The sequence below is a fragment of the Microcaecilia unicolor genome, chromosome 1 (assembly GCF_901765095.1).
Source record: "Microcaecilia unicolor chromosome 1, aMicUni1.1, whole genome shotgun sequence".
Classification (NCBI taxonomy): Eukaryota; Metazoa; Chordata; class Amphibia; order Gymnophiona; family Siphonopidae; genus Microcaecilia; species Microcaecilia unicolor.
Window position 1 is genome coordinate 733,457,252 of NC_044031.1, and position 11,624 is coordinate 733,468,875.

Consider the following 11,624-nt stretch of genomic DNA (forward strand, 5'->3'; position numbering starts at 1 on the left):
CCGTTTAATTTTTTTGTCAAATGAAACCATCCAATCTTCAAGCAGTTCTCCCGTCATCCGTGTGTGTTTGTTTTGCCTTGTAGGTCACTAGAAGGCTTTTAAACATTCTTGAAACAAAACAGATTTTGTGATTTATCAGTTACAAACAGTGGTCCGCTTGTCAGTGCGAGACTTGAAGCAAATTGCGGCTGTGAGGCAGCCTTTACCTATTTTTCCACCATAGCGTTTCTCTTTTTTGAAGCACAGTGTTCAGTCTGGTAACAGTTTGTTAAAAGATGCCAGTTTCATCCGTGTTGAACACATCGGGTCTGTAGCCTTTCATTATTTTTGGCAAACAGGAAAGCCAACCGCTCACTGCTTCCTGTTCAGCACTAGCACACTCGCAAGCAGCAACCTTGAACACGATGCTATGGTGCTTTTTAAAGCGTACAAAGAATCCATTGGAATATTTCCATTCAGGTAACCCCATCTCTGCTGTCAGTTCAGAAATCTCTGTAAGAATTGGCCTTGTCCAGCGCGGGGTTTGTTTATACCACTTTAACAATGCCTCTTCAACATCTGTGTACAGGTTAGTTCACATGCATTTTACTCCTTGCCGCTGCTAGTGACAAATGGAAATCCTTTATTATTTTGTCCTGCTTGCTAGCAAGTTTTGACACAGCAGAAATGTCAATACCAAACTTTTCAGCGATGTCTTTCCTTTTACCATTAACTAGCACCTTTATGATCGCCATTTTTGAATTTTAAGTCCAAACCAACATGCTTCGCTGCCATTTTAACGTACATATGTAGACTGACACGTCACTGCTCATCGGAATCCGTGAAGCTATAGCCGAACTAGAATCTCTTACGTGATAAAAGAAGAGCATTGTGATTGACTGTTTAGCGGCATGGAGACTCTCTGTGATATTAAGCAGTAGATTTTGAATCAGCAAGTGGTGAAAATTGTTGGCATTAATTGATATGTGACATTATGCGGTGTGACAATAGGGGGTTTAAGTCCTTGTTAATTACAATGGGCGCTGACAGTGAATAAAAAAGCTGCGATATTATGCGGGGCATGATATTAACCGTAGTGACATTAAATGGGTTTGACTGTATATCCTAAGCTCTAGGAGAGTTCTGCTCCAGTGATGTACTATACCCATTTATGTGCCTAACTCAATCCTGCCTATAGACATTAAAAGGGCTTTCCAGCATTCTCCTGGTGACCCATAACTACCAAGGGTCCATTGAGCCCAGCACCCTGTCACCGACAGCGGCCAAAAGAACAAGCAATTTGTCCCTGCCCATCCCAGAAATAGTGTATTATTCCCTCGTCCATTCAATAACATTTTATGGCCTTTTCCTCCAGGAAGCCGTCCAACCTTTTTTTTTGAAGTCCGCAAAGTTAACCGCCTTAACCACTTCCTCCAGCAGCGAATTGCAGAGTCCAACTACGCGTTGAGTGAAGAAACATTTCCTCCGATTCGTTTTAAAATTTACCACACTGCAGCTTCATCGCATGCCCCCTTGTCCTAGTATTTCTGGAAAGCGTAAACAGACACTCCACATCTACCCGTTCCATTCCACTCATTATCTTATAGACCTCTATCGTATCTCCCCTCAGCTGCCTTTTCTCCAAGCTGAAGAGCCCCAGCCTCTTCAGCCTTTCCTCATAGGGAAGTCGTCCCATCCCCTATATCATCTTAGTCGCCCTTCTCTGCACCTTTTCCAATTCCACTATATCTTTTTTGAGGTGTGGTGACCTGAATTGAACACAATACTCGAGGTGCAGTCGCACCATGGAGAGATACAATGGCAGAATAATATCCTTATTTTTGTTTTCAATCCCTTTCCTAGTGATACCCAACATTCTATTTGCTTCCCCAGCCGCAGCAGCACATTGAGCAGAAGTTTTCAACGTATCATCAATGATGACACCTAGATCCCTTTCTTGGTCTGTGACTCCTAATGCTGAACCTTGCATGACATAGTTATAGTTTGGGTTCCTCTTTCCCACATGTATCACTTTGCAGTTGTTCACATTAAACGACATCTATCATTTAGACACCCAGTCTCCCAGTCTCGAAAGGTCCTCTTGTAGTTTTTCACAATCTTCCAGCGATTTGATGAGTTTGAATAACTGTCATCGGCAAATTTGATTACCTCACTAGCTACTCCCATCTCTAGGCCATTTATGAATATGTTAAAAAGCAGAGGTCCCAGCACAGATCCCTGAGGGACCCCACTAACTACCCTTCTCCATTGTGAATATTGACCTTTTAATCCTCTCTGTTTCCTATCTTTCAACCAGTTTTTAATCCACAGTAAGACACTACCTCTGATCCCATGTTCCTCTAATTTTCTCTGTAGTCTTTCATGAGGGACTTTATCAAACGCGTTCTGAAAATCTAGATACACAATATCAATTGGCTCACCTTTGTCCACATGTCTGTTTACTCCTTCAAAGAAATGCAGCAGATTGGTGAGGCAAGACTTCCCTTCACTAAATCCATGTTGACTTTGTCCCATTAGTCTATGCTTTTGAATGTGCTCTGTAATTTTGTTCTTGATAATAGTGTCTACCATTTTGCCCGGCACTGACGTCAGACTCACTGGTCTATAATTTCCCGGGTCTCCTCTGGAACCCTTTTAAAATATCGGCGTTACATTGGCCACCCTCCAATCTTCCGGTACCAAACTCAATTTTAAGGATAAATTACAAATCACTAACAGTAGCTCTGCCAGCTCATTTTTTAGTTCTAATCAGTACCCTGGGGTGAATACCATCCGGGCCAGGAGATTTGCTACTCTTCAGTTTGCAAAACTGCTCCATTACGTCTTCCAGGTTTACAGATATTTCATTGTTTTTCCGACTCTTCTGCTTCAAATACCCTGTCCGGCACCAGTATCCCACCCAAATCTTCCTCAGTGAAGACCGAAGCAAAGAACTCATTTAGTTTTTCTGCTATTTCTGTCTTCCTTGATCGCCCCTTTTACACCCCGGTCATCCAGCGGGCCAACCGATTCTTTTGCCAGATTCCTGCTTTTAAATGTATCTAAAAACATTTTTACTATCAGTTTTCACCTCTAACACTATCTTTCTTTCAAAATCCCTCCTTGCCTTTCTTATCAGTGCTTTGCATCTGACTTGACATTCCTTATGCCGCTTCTTATTTTCTTCATTCGATTCCTTTTTCCATTTTCTGAAGGATTCCTTTTTAGCTCCAATAGCCTCCTTTACCTCACTTTTTAACCATGCCGGCTGTCATTTGGTTTTCCGTCCTCTTTTTCTGATACGTGGTATATGTTTGGCCTGGGCCTCCAGGACGGTGTTTTTGAACAGCATCCACGCCTGTTGTAGGTTTCTTACCCTCTCAGTTGCTCCTCTAAGTTTTTTTTTTTACCGTTCTCATTTTATCATAGCTTCCTTTTTTAAAGTTAAACGCTAACATATTTGACTTCCTATGTTTACCTTTTTGAAAGCAAATTTCAAAGGTGATCATGTTATGATCACTTGTCAAGCGGCCCCCGGACCGTTACCTCCCATACCAGATCAAGCACTCCACAAATGATTAAGTCTAGAATTTTTCCTTCTCTCGTTGGCTCCTGTACCAGCTGCTCCATAAAGCTGTCCTTTATTTCATCAAGGAAGTTTACCTCCCTAGCGTGCCCCGATGTTACATTAACCCAGTCTATATGGGGGTAATTAAAATCACCATTATTGCGTTGCCTATTTTATTTGCCTCCCTAATTTCCTTTAACATGACTGCGTCCGTCTGCTCATCCTGATCGGGCAGTCAGTAGTACACCCCTATAACCGTCCTTTTCCCCTTAACATTTGGAATTTCGATCCACAATGATTCCAAGAGATCTTTTGTTTCCTGCAGAATTTTCAATCTATTTGATTCAAGGCTCTCGTTAATATACAGTGCTACTCCTCCCCCAATCTGGTCCACCCTATCATTACGATATAATTTGTACCCCGGTATGACAGTGTCCCACTGGTTATCCTTCTTCCACCAGGACTCAGAGATGCCTATTATGTCTAATTCTTCATTCAGTGCAATATATTCCAATTCTCCCATCTTATGTCTTAGGCTCCTAGCATTTGCATATAGACACTTCAAGCTAGGCTTGTTATTCCTTATTACAGCATGTTGTTTACTTGTCAGTACTAATTTGCTATCTTTTGTCTGGTTTTTATTATTTTTATTTATGGACATTGAATCTACTAGTCTCTTTTTCATACTCACTTATCAATAAACCCTGTCTTCCCTGTCTGGGCGATATCCTTGCAAGATACCTTGTTCCGAACCATATGCTCCTGTGTGACTGTCGGCCTCCCCCCCCCCCCATTCCTAGTTTAAAAGCTGCTCTCTTTTTAAAATATTGATGCCAGCAGCCCGGTCCCATCCCGGTTAAGGTGGAGCCCATCTTTTCTGAATAGGTTTCCTTTCCCCCATAATGTCGCCAAGGTTCCTAACAAATCTGAATCCCTCGTCCTTGCACCATTGTCTCATCCATGCATTAAGATTCCGGAGCTCTGCCTGTCTCTTAGACCCTGCACATGGAATGGGACGTATTTCAGAAAATGCCACTCTTGAGGATATGGATTTGAGCTTTCTTCCTAAAAGCCTAAATTTGGCTTCCAGAACATCTCTCCCACATTTTCCTACGTCATGGTACCCACATGTACCAAGACAGCCGGCTGCTTCCCAGCACTATCTAAAATCCCGTCTAGCTGACGCATGAGGTCCACCACCTTCGCACCAGGCAGGCAAGTCACCAGGCGATCCTCCCGTCCACCAGCCACCCAGCTATCTATATGCGTAATGATTAAATCACCAACCACAACAGCTGTCGTATGCTTTCCTTCCCGGGCAGTACCTGGAGACATATCCCTGGTGCTGGAGGATAGTTCATTCCCAGGTGTGCAGGTCCTGGCTACAGGAGTACTTCCTGCTTCACCTTCTGGGATACCTCCCTCCTCCAAGGCAACACAGAAGCTACCTGACTAGAGGTGGGACCTCTCCATAACATCCCTTTAGGTCTTGTCTATGAATTTCTCTATCTCCCTCATTTCTATCAAGTCTGCTACTCTAGCCTCGAGAGTACGAACATACTCTCTGAGGTCTAGCAGCTCTTTGCATCGGACACACGCGTATGACATCTCACCAACCGGGAGATACTCATACATGCGGCACTCCATGCAAAAGACTCGGTAGCACCCCACTCTGCTGACTCCATTTTCTTGCTCTCAAGTTTTTCAAACTTGTAAGAGTTGCTGCAGTATTAAGAATATTAGTCTGATATAAGGAGTCTTTTAGTTTAGTTATGGATATACACTGGAGGCCTAGATATCCAATCATATATATTCATTATGAATGTATTGAAAACTGCACCTCGAAAACTGTGTGCAAAGGTACATTGAAGGGCTTGGAGGAAAGACAGCTGAGGGGAGATAAGATAGGAGGTCTATACAATAATGAGTGCAGTGGAATGGGTAGACATGAATTGCTTGTTTACTCTTTTCAAAAATACTAGGACTAGGGGGCACGTAATGAAGCTACAAAGTAGCAAATTTAAAACAACAAATCGGAGAAAATATGTCTTCACTCAACATGTAATTAAACTTTGGAATTTGTTGCAAGAGAATGTGGTAAAAAGTTAGCTTAGCAGGGTTTAAAAAAAGGTTTGGATAACTTCCTATAAGTCCTTAAACCATTATCAAGATGGACTTGGGGAAAATTCACTGCTTATTTCTAGGATAAGCAGCATAAAATGTACTGTTTTGGGATCTTGTTAGGTACTACCAGTTGGAAACATGATGCTGAGCTTGATGGACCTTCAGTCTGTTCCAGTACAGCAATGCTTATGTTCTGTGGGGGTCACTAGGGCAGGTTTTGAAAAGCACTACTCTACTAACCACGTTTCCAGCCCACATAGGAGAAACCTAGCCTGGAAGCTATGTAGCTCTTATGTTTGTTTCTAGGAAACACTTTACAGCTCATCTGTCAGAAAGAGCCTTTCATTAAAAAAAAAAAAAAAAAGCATCTTCCCTTCAAATACTGTACATAAAATTACTGCTTAACATTAGAATAGTAAAATATGAAGATACAAGAAAATCTACCACAGAGCAATACTTTTTAAAATAGCATCTAAATATCTTTATTTTACAACACAACTGTACAATGCCAGAAGGCCCAACCATGTTGAACAAGCTGTAATAAAATGTATTCCATTTGGGACATTAAAATATTTTCTATAAATCTTTGTACAAAATTGCAAAGGATCCTTTCTTAATTTTTTTTTTTCAAGGGCCATAGCTTAACACCCAACTAGGATTAGAATTAACTGAACAAGAGAAATACACATAAGAGAACATAGAAGCAAAAAGCTAAGTCACCATATTACTCTTGCAAAACAGGAAGGCTGGTATACCTGTATAATTTAACAGATGCATATTGAACGGGCATATCCTTGTGTTATCCTTTGAGTTCTGCAGCAATGGTAAAAATACTCCCTCATCTAATGTGTCACCACTCAGCAGAAAAAGATTCAGCTGCTGCCTTAAAAATACTCTCAGTTCGTCATCTTATACCATAAATTGCTTTCACAAATATTAAGATATTTACTAGCTTTTTCCACCCAATTTGATACAATCATTCCACACATTCTAGGAAACTTTAGATTAAATGTTTGGTAGTATTTCACAAATTTAATTCCATCTACTACATTGCAACAGCGAATTTAACTTCAGCCAATTGGTTCTCAGCAACTGACAGGTATAGAACACACCGAAGACTGTCGGTAGTACACTTAGCCTTCATTATAGGTACAATGTACAAAATAAGCTAACAGATCCAGTAGGAATTTTCACTACAGCCTTCCAAAGATCCTCAATTGAAAAGACAGATTAAGATGAAACAGAAGTCAATTAGCCTTAAAAAAAAGAAAAGGTGTGCATCTGGCAAAAGCACTATAAGGAAATGCTTTCCTTCACTCAGAACAATATATCCCACAACAATCCCCTTTTCCTCCCAGATCAACATCAAATTGCTTATAAAAATGCAAAAATTGGTCATACTGAGACCTTAGTTGATCAAGTCCATTTTCCAGAGAACATTTTGCATGGAATGGACATATGCAAATTTGAATAAATACCAAAGTAATGAAAGGTTGTAGTGATATCAGTAAGGTGCAAATTTGTTCATGATTTAACTAAAACTAAAATCATACACACATTAGCCCAGTTGTGAGAGCACAAGCTATAAAATACATTTGTACAAGCCATTAAATGCAAAAGGTTAATAAACTAAAAACCTTAAGGACAGTATCAACTGCAATACATGTATTCCAATCTAAGAATTTGTTTCAATAATGTGAAACTGTGGGGGCAAGAACATAGAAGGTTCATTATTCTATACAGTACCGGAACCTCCTAGGCTAGCCATAGAGCACTTTTGCTGTCAAGATATGAACTTGTACTGGTTCTTTCATGCACTACATGGTTTACATATCCAGGCTGTAAATTGGTGGATGTTTAGATCTTCTCTGGGAGAGATTAAGATTGAAAGTCTTCTGTCATGAACCACTGGTCCTTAAATTCTCAGTTCTTCGCTCCTTCAGCAGATGAACACACAAATGGGGTCATATTAGCAGCAACAGCAACAAAATTGAATGGTGGCTTTTGCTTTTCCCAAAGCAGCACAATAATTGGAAAGACTATTTATGTTCCACGGTGGTTCTGTTTAACAGAAAATACTTCAACATGGACCATCAAACCACCACATAAAACACAAAAGTACAATATGTATTTGCACCGTTATTCTTTAAATTAGGTCCATCATCACTTGACTCATCTCACATTGCTGGTTCTCAACTCCAACTCTCAGGACGGGATGTTAGTAGTGGTGGAGTTTAGAATTCTAGTATTGGTGTTAGATCTTGAAGCCTCTGAAAGTTCGCGCTGGGAAAAAAAAAAAAAAAAAAAGAGGAAAAATATAAGCATATGGAAACCAACTTGAGTTTAGTTCCTAACATATGTTATAGATAGCCAGTGAAATGATCTCATCTCAAACTCTGCCTGGAAACCATTCCAAAACCTAAATTATATGCATACTAAAAAAAAAAAAAAAAATGCAGCGTTTAGATCAGTAGTCAGATGCAATGAGATAGAAAAACAGGTCATATAGTCTTTTTCAGATCAACTTACGACTCAAAATCATCATCAATGCACAAGATGTGCCCCTCAAACTTTGTGTCCCTGATTTCCCATTAATGCTTGTATTCAAAGCACAGTCACCACTGGTTAATGGGTATCTGCCATGTTACACACTGCTCTTCTCAGAAGCCAGTAAGTCAGAGTAACACGCTGAAGAAAATAGTAAATAGCAGCAAAAATCCCATTTAATCAATTGAGCTGTTGTTGCTGATTTATACATTCCTAGCACAAATAAGGTTGAGATTTTATTTATTTATTGCATTTGTATCCCACATTTTCCCACCTCTTTGCAGACTCAATGTGGTTTACAATATATCATGAATAGTGGAAGTAAGAAGAGAATAGACATTTGGTAAAACAGAAGGATTTTGGGTTACATGATAATGATAAAGCGTGATAATAATATAACAAGAGTACGTTATAGGACATTCCTTAATACATGTGGGGGAGTTCACATGTGTTGTTCTTTGTGGTAAGTCTTGTCAAAGAGATGGGTCTTCAGTAGTTTGCGGAAGTTGGTTAGTTCATAGATTGTTTTTAAGGTTGCGCGGCAGTGCGTTCCAGAATTGTGTGCTCATATAGGAAAAGGTTGATGCGTGCAGTAGCTTGTATTTTATACCTTTACAGTTGGGGAAATGAAGATTGATAGAATTAAAACTTTATTGAAGAAATCTTTACATATAGAGTTTTTGTATGGACACAGATTTTTCAGCTGGATTTTGATTATATGCAACACAAACAAAACAAAAACAGTCACTTCAACTTTCTGAATATGAGGGGCAAACTGTGGAGCTAGACTAGGCACTCCTATAAGGCATAGCTTCAGTTTCCTTCTGAAGGCTGAGAGTATCCGGAAGCAAACTCAACTTGTTAGGGATACGAAGAGCGACACTACGGAAGTCCTGAGGATGCTGCAGTACATTCTCTCTAAAACTGTAAACTCTGCATGTCAGTCCCTGGATGGGCCAAGATGGTAACAGAAGACTGACCAACTGACCCTTCTAGTCTGCCCAGTCTTTTCCATCTACAAGTGACTGCTGAATTTTTTGCAGGGATGAGACGACAAAAGAAATAAGTATAAACCAAACCAAAATCATAGAAATATGTAAATTATTCATTAAATCACACTGGGAAAATGTACAGGACCGGCCTCCATTACTGTCCTTACTGCAAAAATATATCTCAGCTGCCAGCAACAGAACATTGCTACTAGGTAGTTGCCTTTGATAGCACAAAGCAGCTACAATAAAAGCAACACAATAGGTCCTGAAAGCCAGACATTTCAAAGAACCATTACAGCATACTTCTACCTGCAGAAAGAATGGATAATTTTCAATTCGTGATCCCCCCCCCCAACTAAACAAACTTTGCTTTTCAAAACCATCAGTAAAAAGGAAAAGGACCTCAGAAAATACCCCCATATGAAACGCACTTTCAAGTGTACAAATCAATCATTGCCGTAAAATACAGTCATCTTAGCTATAGATTTTTCACTTAAAAACAGTATTGTTTGAGGCAGTGGCGTACCAAGGGGGGGGGGGGGGCGGTGGGGACGGTCCGCCCCGGTTGCACGCCGCTGGGGGGGGGGGGGGTGTGCCGGGAAACCCTGCGCTCCGTCATTGCGGTGGTACAGCCAGGAGAGTTTCTCACGTCTCTGGACCTCAAGGAAGCGTATTTGCATATTCCCATCTGGCCGCTACATCAGCAGTTTCTCCGGTTTGCGGTTTGTTCCGGGGCAGAGGGAGCATGGAAACCAACGACACTGACCGGTGCGAAGCACCCCCCCACCCAGCGGAGTGCACCGGAGGGGGGGGGGGGCGCATCTGCGATCCACCCCGGATGTCAGCGCCCCTCTGAACGCCACTGGTTTGAGGAAATGTGACATTGCAGAGGAAATGTGACATTGCATATTTAACAAGTGGATTACACAATTATGTGCCCTTTCAATAAGGTATATACAGGGAAAACAAATAATTTTCTACAGATAAATGTACCATGCATACTCCACATAAAGTAGCAGTTATGGCATAGTGTATTTACTATGGATTAGGAAGGAAAAAGGCCTCAAAGAGCTCCAGGACAATATCAATCCTCTAGAGCTAAACAGATCAATGAGATCAACTCTTCATCATCGGCCACCAAAAAACCTTCCAAAATTGCAACAAATTGTATGTGCATAACCAATCTTTCTTAATAAATGTTACAAAGAATATGATTGCACCAAAAAATATTATGAAAAAACATGCAATCTATCCAACTACTATGATATGCTATAGTATGCTGGAAGCTGAGAAATACCAACACTTATCTTTTCCGTGGTATTGGCTAATGGTGGTGGGATCTCATCATGCTCACTTATCTTCGTGATATCTGCTAATAGCGATGAAATCTCATCATGCCGCATCGAGCGGTCTGCACCCTTTTCGATGTCCCCAAGCCAACGATGGCCAGCGTTTTGCGCTGTGGCTGCTTCAGGGCAAAGGAAGAAGCGTGTCCACCAGCATCCGCCGGAGATCCGCGTACCACGGACGCCTTGGCCAATCCGGGGCGATGAGAATCACCAATTCTCGGTTAAGGCGAATCCAAAGTAGAACTTGCCCTATCAAGGGCCAAGGAGCGAACACATACAGGAGGCCCGAGGGCCATGGTTGAGCCAGGGCATCCAACCCCGCCGAGCGAGCATCTCTCCTTCTGCTGAAAAAGTGAGGGACTTTGGCGTTTACGCTTGATGCCATGAGTCCCAAGCCTGGAGTCCCCCATTTGGCACAAATCTGAAGAAAAACTTCTTCTGCCAGTTCCCATTCTGCCGGGTCGATTTGATGTCTGCTGAGGAAATTGGCTTGTACGTTGCTCTGACCGGCTATGTGAGCTGCGGACAGCAGCTCTAGGTGGCGCTCGGCCCAGTCGCAGATCTGAGACGCCTCCGCAGCCAGGGCCCTGCACTGAGTGCTGCCCTGACGATTGATGTAGGCCACTGCTGTCGTGTTGTCCAACAGAACTCTGGAAGACCCTTCAGCATCCTGTGGAAGGCCAGAAGAGCCTGGAATAATCGCTCTCAGTTCCATGCGATTGATGGACCATCCCTGCTTCCGCGGTGGACCACAGACCCTGAGCTCCCCAGCCCGAAAGGCTGGCATCCATTATCACCAGACACCAAAAAGGAAGAGCCAGTGGCATCCCCTGCCGCAGCATGCTGTCGGAAAGCCACCAATCCATACTGCGCTGTGTTGCAGGAAGCCACCTTAGTCTGCGTTGGTACTTCTGGGAAATCGGAGACCATTGCTGAAGCAGAGCAAGCTGCAGCAGCCTAATGTGAGCTCTCGCCCAGGGAACCACCTCTATGGTGGCTGTCATCGATCCCAGAAGCTGAACAAAGTCCCAAGCTTAAGGGCGAGGCATCCGCATGAGCAGGCGG

At 42.1% G+C, this 11,624-nt stretch overlaps 1 protein-coding gene across 3 annotated transcripts in view; it reads right to left on the reverse strand.

Moving 5' to 3' along the window:
• Window positions 1-6,149: 6,149 nt before the first annotated feature.
• Window positions 6,150-11,624, reverse strand: part of PRC1 (protein regulator of cytokinesis 1) — a 173,790-nt gene continuing 168,315 nt past the window's right edge. For all 3 annotated transcript variants that reach the window (XM_030189664.1, XM_030189665.1, XM_030189663.1), the window contains one exon: window positions 6,150-7,954. In XM_030189664.1, coding sequence (XP_030045524.1) covers window positions 7,877-7,954 — 78 coding nt within the window. In that variant the 3' untranslated portion in view covers window positions 6,150-7,876. The remainder of the gene's footprint in view (window positions 7,955-11,624) is intronic.